At 40.1% G+C, this 15964-nt stretch overlaps 1 protein-coding gene across 6 annotated transcripts in view; it reads left to right on the top strand.

Moving 5' to 3' along the window:
- Positions 1-2086: 2086 nt before the first annotated feature.
- The window catches only part of galnt13 (UDP-N-acetyl-alpha-D-galactosamine:polypeptide N-acetylgalactosaminyltransferase 13), a 37232-nt gene continuing 23354 nt past the window's right edge, over positions 2087-15964 (top strand). For 3 of the 6 annotated variants that reach the window (XM_061842156.1, XM_061842152.1, XM_061842157.1), the window contains exons 1-7: positions 2087-2400; positions 3331-3629; positions 6715-6883; positions 9545-9711; positions 10863-11070; positions 11758-11928; positions 13747-13864. In XM_061842156.1, coding sequence (XP_061698140.1) covers positions 3488-3629; positions 6715-6883; positions 9545-9711; positions 10863-11070; positions 11758-11928; positions 13747-13864 — 975 coding nt within the window. In that variant the 5' untranslated portion in view covers positions 2087-2400; positions 3331-3487. The remainder of the gene's footprint in view (positions 2401-3330; positions 3630-6714; positions 6884-9544; positions 9712-10862; positions 11071-11757; positions 11929-13746; positions 13865-15964) is intronic. The other 3 variants (XM_061842155.1, XM_061842153.1, XM_061842154.1) reach the window with 3 other exon arrangements.

Raw genomic sequence — 15964 nt, 5'->3', positions numbered from 1 at the left:
TCTGTTCTTTCCCAGGATTGATCACAAATTGGGGTAATTATGGAACTGTAAGATAACTGTTCAGGAGTTGCAGCTGGATAAAATAAATATCAAGAATCCAAAAGGTGGGATAAAACATTGCACCACCCCCAGAAAGTTGGGAGTACTGCATACTGTACACTGTAGACAATAAGGACTTGTAGTGGTGACATCTAGTGGATGTTTGGAAACTGGTATCTGGATATGAAGGATTTATGAATCAAATGTATTACTTGAACTCAGTGTTTCAAATGGGATATTCAAAAGAGCATGGCTATAACAGTCGATCGCAGAGTGACAAAGTACCTACTCTATCAAATCTACCGCACAAAAAGACTATATAAAATACACATAGCAACATTTGGCTCTTCATATGTTTCATGTGACAGAGAAAATAAAATCTAATAGCTAGTCAAAAGGTTACTTCCCTTCTATTGCACCTGACTTGATTTTGCAAGTGTACCTCATGTTGTAGCAAGGCAGCAGGTTTCGTCTTCCAAAATCAGAATATCGTAACCGTAACTTAACTCAATTTAGTTGTTAAATAGAAAAAGTGAAACATATTTACAAACCGCATTTCCAATTAAGTTTGGCTGTTGTGTAAAACAAGTTATTTATTTGCAAATGCTTTTCAACCAATATTCATTGAATCAATAGAAAGATGATACTGTTCAAACTGACAATTTTTATTTTTCACAAATATTGACTTAATTTGAACTTGATGCCTGCAATAAATTCCTCAAAAAGTTCCCCACAAAGACTGCAATAGGCCATGTTTAGCACCGTGGTGCATCACATTTCCTTTCAACGTTCAATAAGCATTTGGGAACTGAAAACACCAATTGTTTAAGCTTTGCGGATGGAATTCTTTCCCATTCCTCCTTGATGTAGAACATCAGATGCTCAATAGGTAGTCTCCATTGCCATATTTTGTGCTTCTTACTGAGCCACACGTTTTCAATGCTGTTGTTACATGTTGTAACATGCAGAATGCAATTTGGCGTTGTTTTGCTGAAATAGACGTCCAAGAAAAAGATGTTGCTTGGATGGCAGCGTTCTGTATGTTGCTCCAAACCTGTACAATATGTACCTTTCAGCATTAACGTACCCTTCAGAGATGTGCAAGCTAATCATGCCATGGTCACTATCATAACCATATCCCATCACAGATGCTACCTTTTAACCTTTCAGGATGTTGTTGATATATGGCTTTTGCTCTGTGTGGTAGAGTTTCAACTTGCATTTGTGGATATAGCGATGACTTGTGTGAACTGGAAATGTTTTTTTCAAATGTTCCTGAATTGCTGTTGTTGTTACAGATCAACAGGTTATGCATAAAATATTAAAGCAATGAATATTTTGACATGGTACATGGGCTCCACCTAGCAGTATATGACGAAAAAAAAAATCACTATAGTTCAATCAAGTTGTATTTAATTTCAATAGTACTTCTTCAATAAATTCATTACTTTTGCATTTGATCGTCAAGAACTGTTTTTTTTGTATGTTCCTATATTTTAGTGCAGAATTAATGTTCAAACTGCATAATGTTCGAGTGGCTTACAGTTGTACCAACTACTGTACGCTTTTTAGAAGTACAACTTGTCTTGAGTTTGATAAACGCTGAGGCTTACTGGTTACTGTATTTCAATGTTGCACGTGGAGTTAAATCGTTTTTTTTTGTAAGAAGTTTGAAAAACACCCTTAGTTGATTTTAGACATCCAAAAATACACCCCAAACCACAGTATCCCTTCCTTTTGAGAGTAGTCATGTGTAAATTTCACTATTTGGACTACATTAATGAAATATATGTTCCTGTAATGTTCTACATTATTGAGGTACATCTTTACAATAATACAATGTTTAAAATGGATAATATTGCAGTAACATTACGCCAGTGTTCTTTACTACTGTATTCCATTTTGACTTTTTTTTTTTGGTTTTGTTTTGCAAAGAAATTGAAACCTCAGGGTCGAGCCCCGCCTTTCCAAGTGGATATCCCCGATTGACGTCATTCTCGGCCAATCAGAGAGCAGACACGGACACATTAGCGGGTCGATGCGGAGCCTTTAGATTGCACCGAATCTCTTCTCTTCTCTTTTCCTTTTCCCTGCGCTCATCGTTTCCGTCGCAGACGAGGCGCACGCGCGTCCGAACCAACCCCACAGACGTACTAGTGCATGTATGAAGAAGAGGAGGCTTTTTGAAGCGTTGACTGCGGCGATCTCGTGCCAAGGAGCCCGAACAGGTAGCGAGCGCAATGATGCTGAGCGACGACTTCACACCGGTTTGTTTACTGTGTGCTGAGACCCACGCCAACTTAGTGTGCTTTTCACACGCCACGGGAGGATTCAGTCGTTGCGCAGACGACTCCTTACTAGGTAAAGGATCACGTGGATACACTATATACATATACACGCACAAATACACACAATTACGCGTGTGTGTGAAATATTATGTGATGACGCCTGCATAGCTTTCTTTCTACCGAAACAATTTCTTCACGTTGCACCATGTCTGCACGCATATGATGGACGTAGTGTGCCGTCATTTGAATGAGAATATGTGCAAATAGTCAGCACATGTGTATCTATCTATCTATCTATCTATCTATCTATCTATCTATCTATCTATCTATCTATCTATCTATCTATCTATCTATCTATCTATCTATCTATCTATCTATCTATCTGTCTATCTATCTATCTATCTATCTATCTATCTATCTATCTATCAACATGTTGTTTGTGGAAAATGATACTGATGTACTGTGCCAATAAGACTTTACATTAATCAGAAAAGGCTCCATTACATCTGGCGAGAGATTCTGTGACTTTTAAAGGGGTTTCTGAATGAGTCGTACGATGGAGTCAGACAGCAGACAGGCTCGAACATCGCATCCCGAATTCGAACAGCACTACAAAATGGCGTAACCACTATAAAGTGATTAGTGAGTGATTTCAGACATGGCCTTTGTGTGTACCTGCATGACACACACACACACACACACACACACACACACACACACACACACACACACACACACACACACACACACACACACACGTGACTTAATTTAACACAGTAACTGAATAAAGAAATATAATGTGGAAAAAAAACTTCTCTCACATGATATTGTCCTTAATAGTGAGGGTTGGAGTTATATTTTTCAAAAAGATTTAGTTTGTTTTAAAAGCTTCGGATATCCAAATTTCAGGCTACGATGATAGTCTTAAATTGAAAATGGGGCAAAATAAAAATCCAGAAACTCCCCAGTATTCTGACTTCTTTTGCATCTTGTGTCTTTCCAGTAGCATAATGCCTGTTGACCAAACGTGGCCAGTCTCCTTCCAAAGTCCTCAGACCATCTTCAGGTGTCCAGTGCTTCACTAGCGCACTAAGCTCTCTGAGCCGCTGGGCCCGACCGCCCCCCCTCAGGCTTTGGCTGGCCGGCATCCAGCGGATTTGATGCGCCGGCTTGTCTACTGCAAGGTGGTCTTGACCACCTCTTTAGTTTGGGTGCTGGTGGACGTCTTCTTGCTGCTGTACTTCAGCGAGTGTAACAAATGTGACGACAGGAAGGATGGCTCGCTGCTTCCTGCTCTCCGCGGTGAGTTCATGGTTTCACAACAGGGGATTGAAGTATTGAGGAATTAAATTGGCAATGAACTCGGTCTGTCACCTTTTGTCTGGTTCCTTCAAGAACTTGACTTTAACTGGGCTGCATGATGGTGTATTTGTTCCATATGATTGAGAATTCTGGAATGCACAAGGTCAACCTCAGCTCACTGCTAAAGGAAAGCAAACCGGCACATATTCTAAACCCAGTCCCAATTCCATACTTTGTCCTTAGTAAGGTCCAAGTCAAGTTCTTTTCCATTGAGCTACTGCCAACATCTCCTCAAATACTGACGTTTTAAGACTGCACACTTTCTTTGTGTTTTGGGCCTGTTGAGCGGTTCATTTCCTTACATGCCCTCCACTAAGCTGATTTCTAAGCTGCTTTTAAGTTAAGACTGAGGCAGAGCTGCCAGCTTCTGACACTAATTATGATCCAAATGTCTTGAAACATCAAGTTGTTTTGCTTGAGAAATAGACAGCACTGAGCTATCGTTTATCATCTTGCACAGGTTTGTGTTTTTAATGTTGTTACCTGGGTCGTTAAAATGTTCATTGCTGAAGTTGAGTAATCTTCGAGTGGAAGAAAAGCACTGTACATCATGAAAAGATGTTCGAATCAAAACGCTATCATGTAGGTTGGGACGGAACAGACTCTACCCAATGAGGTCATTGGATTGCAGACAACTTTAGCGAGTAGAAGAAGCAGTAAATTGCAGTTTAATGGCATGCGGGAATTCTTGACTATTAATAATGTGTACTTTAACACTGACAAACAGTTAACATGCTTCAGACTATCTGAACGTTAAAAAAAAGTGAGATATGAAGGGGTGGAAAAGAGAATATCGTTCGGATTTACTTGGCTGAGATACCAAGATACAAACATGATGAATAATAAAGGTGTAGGTAGATTAGGTCAATGTAGACATCTTTTGGGTAAGTTTAATTGCTACAAATGAGCTATAATGTTAAGACCTATTATGCCATCCACCTAAAGAAGAATAAAATTATAATAAATATTAATACAATAATAATAATAATTAATAACATATTAATGATTTGTGCACAATGTTGAGCCTAATCACCCAGTGTGGATTTATCACCAAAATGTTTAATGCAATATAATTTATGCATCATTTCATTCATCTACCGCTTTCTCCTCGTTGTGGGGTAGAGGAGGGGGCTTATTTGGTGTTATACTTTTTAGTAATAATAATGAATTAAGTTACCTTTGGGCCCATGTTAAGTTCCATTTAAAACTTAATCGTATTAACTAATTTTGATAGACCACAGTACTTTTAGCATTTGGTAAAATTACCTAAAGGGGGAAGCGACCGGCAACAGACAGTATGTAGTATGAGTACAAACTGAATGATGTTTTTTTGTTAGGAAAAACCTTTTGGTCATGGTCTGCAGTGAATTTGCATTTCAGAAGACCTTGATGAATGAAGTAATATGCAATATTAAGCAGAGGGTCAGACTACCAAGCAGGTGAGGAGGTACAAAAAAAAAAAAAAAACACGATGCAGGCTTTTCTATTTTAGAACAGAAAATGAAGAATTGTTTCGAGGATGTTCGAAGTACAGTGTTTGTGCACTTTTAAAGCTGAATGCAATGTGCCTACATTCATTTTGATTATAAAGAGAAAAGGTCAGTGCAGCAAACTTGAGGCATGTTATCAGGAAAAATGATATACTGTATAGCATGTGTGGAAACAATTGCTTCAGGGAACCTATAATTGCACATGCCTTGCAGAAAAAACCCTGAATAAAATCTTGCAAGTTTCACACAAAGGACAGACTGACACGGGAGTCAAATGATTCCTATTTAGTGCGTGTCCAATAATGGTTCAAGTTCAGGTTATCCTGTTCAGCTTCAAAATAAGTGAAATTGTTGCTTCGTGCAAAGATGTCTTCAGCAAGACATCTTTGATAAATCAATTGGCAACACTGCTCCATTCATGACCTAAATACAGTACTTTAAGAGCGTTGTGGTGTTGCAAAGGTCTCTGTGGCTCTAGCTCAACTTTCTTTAGCTGATGTCATGAACATATACTTCTTTAGACACATTTAAGTCAAACGAGCTGAGGCTGAATCATATCGTCAGGTTGGTTTGCAATAAACTCTGCAACATCTGTGGGATGCACTTTCAGTTCAATCGCCATCCTGAAACTGGTTTTGGAGGTGCAGTGGTTTGAAAAGTGTTCTCAGATATATTTTGGGGTGAAGATTGTCAGCTCTCAAATTGCATCCGTCAGATTTAAGCCTGCATTCTCATGGCGATCTTCATAAAATAAAATAAAAAAAAAAAAATCACCTGAGGTTAACTATCATCTGACACTTGTCCATTTCCATTTGCAGGGGGTTGAAGGGAATCCTCTTAACCTGCAGCCATGAAGCTAATGTGAGCTGCGTGACCCCCTTTCATTGCAAACACCGCCTCTGCTCTAAGAGATTATTAGAGAGAGACGGGTGTCGTCATAAATCCAGGGGATTTATTTACATTGGACTAATGGTGCTGGCTCTAATGTTTCTTGGCCATCGGGCTGTGAGACCTAACAGTGGGGAGGGACTGGAATGGTTTTACTTTCACACTTTGTCCATTTTAGTAAATTCATAGAAATGTCCAAAATCAAACTAAACAATGGGTTAAAATGAAATAGCATGGGGCACTCAGACAGGGTTGCATTTAATACCATGGCCTCCTAAATCGTAATAATGGGGAAGTATCTTCAGTGTGGGATTTCTGCTGTCTGCAAATAGAACATAGTATGTTCAAATTTTGTGATGAGTGAAGCATCAGTGAAGTAACCCAGTTTCATTGTCGTCCATAATCTCATCCCGCATTCCATATGGCCGCTGTAGGGCGGAAACCTTGGTTCTCCAAAATAAGTGCTTTTAAGGAAATAATCATAATAATTAAAGAAAACACCATCCTGCATAGTTCAAGTTCGTATTGTGTCCTGTATTGCTGTCATATACCGTAACGTAGACATGTTTTAGCCATGTCAGTGACTGTGTCTATCATGAATTCTCAAATGTTTTGGATTGTCAGATGCATATTACACTGTTTTTTAGCCGTGATATCTCGTAGCCACGAGGGGCCCGGTGAGATGGGAAAGTCTGTGAATATCCCCAAGGAGGACCACGAGAAGATGAAGGAGCTTTTTAAGATAAACCAGTTCAACCTGATGGCCAGCGATATGATTGCACTCAACAGGAGTTTGCCGGATGTCCGCTTGGATGGGTGCGTGAAATGTTCATTTCTTTTTCATCTATTAATAATTTGTGTGTCAAGTATGGTGTTATTGTGCATCTCAGTTTAATATTGTGTATCAAGTATACATTACATTTTAATGTGGAGAGTGATCTTAAGTATAAATCCCAAACCAATTTAATGTAAAATCAATCAAGCACAACAAAAACTGTCAGTGTGTAAGTTCTAGTGAAGTAAATGCTCAAAGAAAAACAGCAAAACATACTACCAGTCACTTACATTTGAAAAATGTACAGGTGTGGTCAGTCATACCCGCAAATATAAAGTCACGGGTGTGGTCCACCAGTCATGCCTCCAGATATAAAGTTGCGGGTGTGTGTTCTGTTTGTAATTATGAGTGTACCCCTTTAAGAGCGGAGGGGGGCGGTGTCAGGTAAACCAGGAAGTAGAAGTAGGTTGTTAAGAGAGCGTGTGTTTCCGGGTTTAAAAAAAAAAGACGTCATACTGTGCTTCACTGTGCTTGATCGGTTTTCATGTGCGCTGAGGGTGTGCGACAAGTGCGCAGTGGTGCAACTTAAAGGGAACATTAGTCAAGACTACACAAAATAAGTGACATCTTTCAATATCTATGTATTTCAACTCGTAACAAATTTTACGCGTGTGATTTCTCGTGCTCGACTGTGCAGATTTGCGAGGGCGATGGTGCGCGGGCGCATACGCGCCTGTCAAATCACAGTGACTGTACTCTAGTATATGTATAGCATGCCACCTATTACCTTTATTAGTCCATCCATCAAATTGCTTTCGCTAACCTGTGTTGCCGGGGCATTAATCGAAGAATGGATGGGGGATTTTCACGTCCTGAATCACCTTCTTGAGCTCGACCAATGTGGTCAAGGAGGTGGTCCAGGTTCGGTTGTGAGACACTGTAGGTCTTCTCAGAGGTGTCCTCTAGGTTGGACCTGACTGGAACACTTGACCAGGAAGTTATCCAGTAAACATCTTGTATCAAATCTGTGTGAATATCTCAGAAAAGGAATCGGTCTTCATCCTCTCCCTTGCCTAAAGGTTAGATGTGGATTTTGTTTATGTCCATTCAGAAGGCACTTGTGCATTTCATAAGAATCCAAAGAGCAAAGTATCAACTTTTAGATTCCATACAATTCTTTCTTGTTGCCAAGATAGTTCTTTTTTGGTCACAAACTCATCCTTGTGCGATTCAGGTTTACATAATCCAATTCGCCCCAGCCCTTTCATTTAGTGCAATCCACACTGTCTTCCCATGGGAACTAGGCCATGCACTTTCATCCCCATCCTCCAACCCCCATTGTTCTTGCTGTCGGGGCATGTACACATGAAGTGCTGAGACTGCACATTTTAGAATATAAAAATCATTTTGCTGCCGAAGTATAAAAGACAGCTACCTTTCCCTCTGTATACATTTTGCAATACCTTGTCATCTTTTCAGCGGCTATGTGCCAAACACATTCGAAAGCTGCAGGATTTCTGAATCGCTGACTCTGAATGGCAATAACGGTTTTGTGCTAGAGGGCAACCTCCTGTCCTAGTTGTGTCAGTCATTCTTGTCACTCTCAAAAGACAGGACTAAAGTAACCAGGCTGTCTGCTCTGCTGACTTCTTTCACCATCTAATACCTCCCACTGCCACTCCAGCCTGTCCAAGCTCATTAAGTATTCAGCCACATCCATTTAGGTGTCATTGTGAGTTCACCCCAATCGTCAATGCCAAGGTTGAATTGGGGATTAAGTAAATATTGTTTTAGCATTTGCTGCTTACTTTCAAAGACATCTGTTCACTTACCTCAACGGCTGTATCTCGAATAGCAACAAGGTACATTACGGTGTCCTTGGAAGTTTCCGGGATCCGGTAAAGGCAGAGGACCAAACGTAGTGGGACACCTGCGACTGATACATTTGCAAGCACCGATAAAGAAAAGTATCACGATGTTGCTGTCTTTGAACTGTTTCCTTGAGAGTTTTCCTCCATTCACCGTAAAAAAAATTTTTGGTTTCAGTGGTTACTGATGGAAGACAAATCTCTGATTTAGTTCATCCCAAAGAGTCGGATGTTTGAGATGCCTTTCCCACACTTCTCCCAAACTGGTGACATTGAATTGTTCATAATGTCTTGCTAAAATAAGAAAATGGGTTTAAGCATGATGCAAGTGGTCGAACCCAACCCCTGACTATATAATAAATACATCATGTTAATGTGTTAGACTGACAATTAGAAAGAGTAACTACTTTATGTTTTAATCAATTGAAGTGCATGAGAGAATCTCGTCTGATATATCGACATTAACTATTACTAATGTACCTTCCAAGATCCAACACAACTGAAGTACTGGTCATTGTCACAGACAGTGTCTCATCTTAATCACCTAAGAAACATGATGATGACTTCATAAGCCTGATAGTATGAAAGAAGATTTTGTTTTTAGAATTGGTGAAAAATCATTTTTTACAAATATCATCCTTTTTAATGCTCTACTAATCATGAAATGAAAGTGAACATTTTGACACTTTAAATGTGCACTTTCGCAGGCTCTTCTCAGAAGCCAAAGTAAGAACTTCAGTCAGAGTTTTGAATTAAAGTGTGTTACTTGTGTCCCATTTATTTATTGGCTTACTTATTTGTCTTGGCTTTTCTCTCTATTGGATTTCCCACCAGGTGTAAGACCAAGGTATACCCAGACAACTTGCCAAACACCAGCATCGTCATCGTGTTTCACAACGAGGCATGGAGTACGTTGCTGCGGACAGTTCACAGCGTCATCAGTCGCTCTCCCAGACACTTAATCGTGGAAATCCTGCTCGTGGATGACTTCAGTGAGCGAGGTTGGTGAATAACGCTACGCTCTACCAGGAGCAGGAGAGGGTCAATCTCACAAATAACAAAAAGAGAATGTCCGTCAAACAAGGGTTTTTACTCTAATGATATTGTCATCTCAGAGGGACAGTGTGCAGTTTCCATACTTTTAGCAATATTTGAATTGGGCCTCATTTCAGTCCCCGCCTTGTGTCTCTCCAGCAAAAGAGAATTTTTGCCACCTCAGAGTTGAGTTCAGGGTTGGCTTTGAGTGTGCAACATTAAACATTACTGGTTGAGCTTTAGTTTTTTGGGAATATAGAGTAAGTAAGCTTCTTTCAGCTTGTCCCGTTAGGGGTTGCCAGAATGTGACATCTCAGAAGGACACTCATATTTGTTTGGCACAGTTTTTAACACCAGAAGCCCTTCCTAACACAACCCCTCTTGGGGTGTAGTAGAGGCCCCAGTGGGATCCGAACTCATGATCTCTGGTTCCCCAAACCAACGCTCTAACCACTGAACTCTGGGGCCTCAGGGAATATGCACTCAATTAAAAATAGACCGAGAGCTGATCAACTTACCCGATGACTGTAAAAACGGTGACATGGACGTACGCTTTGGTTTCCAAGACCACACACAGGACAAATACAATATTTATACATTTATCTTTACCTTTGATTTTAAGTAGAGGGCTGTCCAAATCCCTTTAGTTAACCTTTACTGCTAACTTGCATTAAGTAAGTAATCCTGCCAGCAAACTATAATAAATGTTCGGTGAGAGGCTGTTGTATGTTCCTGCAAGCCTACTTGTCCGCCATGGGTGTGTACGAAAGATTGGCAGGCTATTCGGTCACGCCTCCTGTCTTTGACGCTCTGATCCTATCCTTCTCCTGTCGTACCTAGTTGTAAAGTAATAATTTCAATTAAATTAAAAGTAGACGCAGAACCATTCACACTCACATTCCCACCTACGGGCAATTTGGAGTCTTCGGTGAATCTACCACGCTTGTTTTTGCAATGTTGGAGGAAGCTGGAATACCAGGAGAAAACCCACCCTGGGATGGGGAAAACATGCAAACTCTAGACAGGCAAAGCTGGATTTAAACCCGGGTCCTCAGAAAAGTGAGGCTGATGTGTTAACCAGCACATGCTTAGTGAAGTGTCTCTTGTGGTATTTTAGACTTCTTGGGGAAAAAGCTGGAGGACTATGTACAGACTCTTGATGTTCCAGTGAAGATCTTGAGGATGGAGCAGCGTTCAGGTCTTATCCGAGCCAGATTAAGGGGGGCAGCTGCCACGAAAGGTCAGGTTATCACTTTCCTGGATGCCCACTGTGAGTGCACTGTGGGATGGCTTGAACCCTTGCTCGCCCGCATCAAAGAGGACAGGTGAGCGTGTTGACTTTCTCCTATCAAAGGTCCAATCTAACAATACAACCTTTACCTTTATAATCAATGCACTGCTTCTTTGGTCCCTCTCATGTTAAGAAAATTCCAGTTTACATAATTTGTTCGTTGAGAGGGAATACTCATTAAAAATTGATGGTGAACAAACTATTTAGACATCCCAGTTCCGATCCATCATTGCTTCCTGTTCATCTTTTTGTGTCTCTCTGTGTATCAATGATTGTAGTATTACTGGGCTAAATTATACATCAATTTACTAAAACTATGTATACATTATAGAGTTATAGCAGTTTTAAATATAAATACCAACCCATGCTGTAGGAGCTAATCACCATGGACAGAAAATGAGATCAATTGATTAGTACCTCATGCTACGAGCTGCAACTTTACACCTCACTTGTACATTCACGTCTGTTTCAAACATTAGCCGACAAAGAAAATCAAGACCTGGGGTCAGACGGTGGTGCCTCCCTGTATGCTGCACAAGGGGTTTGGGTTTAATCAATCGAAGACTGTAAGGAGGGAGTCAGATCACCCCAGAAGAAGCCATGCATGGAAATGGGACAAAAGATAATTTCCAAAAAGAGAAGCTGGAAACAAGATTCATCCTTTTCTTGCGACACTGGTGCTGACCATGAAGTTTTATGCTTCTGATTTTTTTTTTTCCAGGACAGCAGTGGTGTGCCCCATCATCGATGTCATCAGTGACGAGACCTTTGAATACATGGCAGGCTCAGATATGACCTATGGCGGATTCAACTGGAAGCTGAATTTCCGCTGGTACCCCGTTCCCCAGCGGGAGATGGATCGGCGGAAGGGGGACAGAACGCTTCCTGTCAGGTACAGTATGCAAAACTGTGGTCTCAAATTTGAAGTACAGTGGTACCTCGGTTTTCGAACGTCTTGGTTTTCGAACGAAAGTTTAGAGATCTTTTTGCTTTGGTTTTTGTACGAAAATCGGTATTCGAACACCCCGACCAGCTGACCCACGACGATTTGTTATTGTACTGTCGAACGCACCCCCGAAAAAAACGGAAAAGACGTAATGCGCACGACTCCACGCAACTAGTTGACTCACACATTCCTTTTCTCGCGGACGTTTCCCCGTACTGTAGTGCCTTATTTTCTTCAAATTGAGCAACACTAACCCCCGATCATGGCTCCAAAGAAGGCAAGTGGAACTGCTGGTGCTGAAATAAGGAAAGTGGTGCATAAAACTGTAGACTTCAAGAAGGATTTGATAGCCGAGCACGAATCTGGTGTGCGTGTTTGAGTTATCGAAGAAGTATGGCATGGCAAAAACAACAATCAGCACCATTCTGAAACACAAGGTTGCCCTCAAAGCAAGTGATGTTGCTAAAGGAGCAACCGTGTTGACCAAGCAGAGGCCACAGATCTTGGAGGAAGTCGAAAAGTTGCTTGTTATTTTCATGAACGAGCAGCAGTTAGCTGGGGATAGTGTTGGCGAGGAAGGGAGGAGATGTCGTCTGATGAGGCTGAAGGCAGGAAGGATGTCTCAAGTGCCGATATTAAAGCTATCTGCACTAAATGGAACGACATCCATAATTTTGTAGAACTTCATCACCTGAATAAAGCTGAATGTTGCAGAGCACTTCAAAATTTGAATGATGTCGTTATGCACCACTTCAGAAAATTGCTTAAAAGATGGCAAAAAAAAACATGAAATTCGTTCTTTGTGAAAAAGGGGTGAGTCACCCCACCGAAGACATTTGAAACTGTTTTGCATTCCTTTTTTTCTTTTGTTCCATTAACCCTACCTCTAGTTGGAAGTTTTTTTTTAACATTATGTACTTTCTCTGCAAATAAAAAACAATTTGTCCCCCCCCCTCATTATTGCTTGTTTTAAAGTTATTCTGCACTTTTGTTAGTAAAAAAAGGTTTACAAGGCTGCGGGCCGAGTCGCTACAGATACAGCAATGCACTCCTTGCCTGGCATACTCCACTAGGCTAATGTTAAGCAAAAAATAAATCTATTTCTTAAATGATTTAATTATATAAAGTATTTAAACCACACATGTATTTCTACTATGCAGTCTATCATCAGGAAAAGTTAAAAAAATGCTTTAAAAAAACTTTTTAGGCTTGAACGCATTATTTCATTTTCCATTCATTGTAATGGGAAAATGTGCTTTGGTTTTCGAACGATTTGGTTTTCAACCAACCTTCCTGAACGGATTGTGTTCGAGAACCAAGGCACCACTGTACCACTGCCTTCTCTCTTGAGTAAAATGGTTTAGTCAGAGCCAGAAAGGAAGTCAGATTTCACAAAAAGGGTTACACCATAGAAAAGACACCGACATTTAATTTCAACACAAAAACACTTGACAGAAACACATCCTATTTTATCAGTGTTATCTGACACCACTTGCAATTTTTTCTCCGTTACACCAAAAACACGTTTATTTTGAAACTGAGATATGTTTACTTTTGTTACCTCGACATGAGGTCTCATGTAAGGTCTCTCTAACCATACTTCAGGATGAAAGATCTTAACTGTCGTTAGTCTTAATTGAACATAAATAATTGATTCTGTAACAATCTTTTTCCCTTTCTTAAAGAATTTGTATTGACCTGTGAAATAAAAAAAAATGGATAAGGTTTTGGATGTTGTCCAAATGTATTGTGTGTTTCCTTTAGGACCCCCACCATGGCAGGAGGGCTCTTCTCCATAGACAAAACGTACTTTGAAGAAATAGGAAGCTATGATCCAGGGATGGATATCTGGGGTGGAGAGAACTTGGAGATATCTTTCAGAGTGAGTGAAAACACTTTTTGCCTCGCTTATCTGTCAAAACGCTTGAACAACTTCATTTGGGACCATGTGTCACATAGTGAACAGAACTCTTTTCCAAGCGCAGCATTTGTGGTCATTTTTCCTTCCACAGCCGAGGCCATTTGTTCAACTTGCTGATGCTGAATGTTAACAAAAGCCAATCTTCTGGATTTCAAGCAGACTATATAAAATGCAATTTTTCTCGCCTTTTTGTTGCCGTGTCGTATTTCCAATCGATTCTGTTAAGTGAGGAGAAAAATGGCAGAAGGAGAACTTGGCCGAACCACCTTTGAATTTATGGGAGTTCCACCATTAGTGCAGTGCTGATGATTCTTGGCAACATCTTTAATGAGCACCTCAATCATTAGGGCGTGGGAGTTTCTCTTCGAGTGGCAGAGATTGGCCTCTCACAAACCTCCCCGTCTCCATAGTGACAGTTGTTCCCTGTTGTGGTCATTTATTATTTGGATTAGGATATACTGTAGAATCTACAGTGTAGATGAAGAGTTGAATTTCTATTATTGAGAGAAACATTTGATGACAGGGTAAAATATATACTCTAATGGGTAATTTTAACTGCAGACTGGTGTCGAACCGATTATTCTGATAATGGACTTGCTTTTAGTGGTGTCTACGGCACAGGGGTGTCTAAATCATTTTGATTGCAGGCCACATTGTAGCGGTTTTCCTCAGAGGGACGTTATTGCCCTGAGCTCGTGTACATGTCCGTGTCATTGCTTCATCACATTACTGACAAAGTATGCAAACAACTGTTTGCTGACGGCTTTTGACATCAGAAGTCAATCAAGGACAATAATTTGTTCAACTATCATGCAGTTTACCGTATGAAAGTTTTTGGTACTAAAATCTTTGCAATATCCCAATGTTAGTGTTAATTATAATGGACAATTTGATATTTTTGCAGAGATTTTAGCAAGAATCATGCATGTTGATGCACAAAAGTTTCTATTTCGGGCCCCATAAAATCATGTAGTGGGGCCAGATCTGGACCCCGGGCCTTGAATTTGATACTTGTGCTGTAGAGTATTTTTTCATCCACTGATCACAGTGATATTCAAGTAATTCAAATTCAGTATGAATTGCACAATGGGAGTTTGAATTTTTTTAAATTGCTAGCGAGATTTGAATGTAGCCTCACATCACTAACCCCCCCTCTAAGTCTCCAAACAAAGCATTCTCCCTCACTAACATGCGGAACTCAAGTCATTCATAAAGTTATGCAATTATGAAAGTGCAGAGTAATGGAGAGAACGTATATTCAGCTTCAACTAAATAACAGCACTCACAATACTAAACTGTAAACAATCCAAGGTTAGCCATCGCTACTATGTTGGTACCGTGACATATTTGTAATGGTGTAATACTAAAATGGAAAAATTAAATATTGGCTTGAAGTTTATTTCTTCATGTGCTATCAATTAAAAATCAAAAAGAGGTGATAATCTTATCTGTCTAGGAGAAATGTTGCTAATTCTATGTCGCTTCTAAGCCTCTCAGCTGCCGGAAGTCGATTTGGTCTGTTTCTGTTTGCTCGTCCTTTGCCCAGTTGTTGGCAAACAAGGGATGGGCAGTTTTCCATTTTATGGAAGTAGCTATTCTGCCATAATTTTAGCAAAGCTCCTGAAGCTCAAGGATACAGATCACAAGGTCGTGCCCGCTCTGCATGTCCCTGCGAGTGGACAAGAATGATTGACGCCTTGTCACTCACACCTTGTGTGTTCAGAGAGCTGTATTTTTCCTTTTTTTTTTTTAAACTGCTAATCCTCCCTTCAAAGAAACGAAGCAACAACTTATTCGGCAGCGGTCATGCAAAAACAGCACTGACTCGGCCATTTCATCTTGAGATGGCCAGTTTTCCAGTTGGAAAGAATAAAGTGAAAAATTTTGTTGTAATTATGTTGTAAATGACTTACAAGTACAAGTAGTATTAATATTAATATTAATATTAAAACTAATAGAAACGTTTGTACTATAGAGCCTGATGCTTAACTGAAGATTTTCAATTCAAGTTTATGTGAACAGTTTTATTTTCTTCTGTCTTTTATGAATCTTTACTGTCTC

The sequence above is a fragment of the Syngnathoides biaculeatus genome, chromosome 14 (assembly GCF_019802595.1).
Source record: "Syngnathoides biaculeatus isolate LvHL_M chromosome 14, ASM1980259v1, whole genome shotgun sequence".
Lineage (NCBI taxonomy): Eukaryota > Metazoa > Chordata > Actinopteri > Syngnathiformes > Syngnathidae > Syngnathoides > Syngnathoides biaculeatus.
Note: the sequence above shows the minus strand (reverse complement) of the source record. Positions and strands in the feature narration are given on the sequence as shown.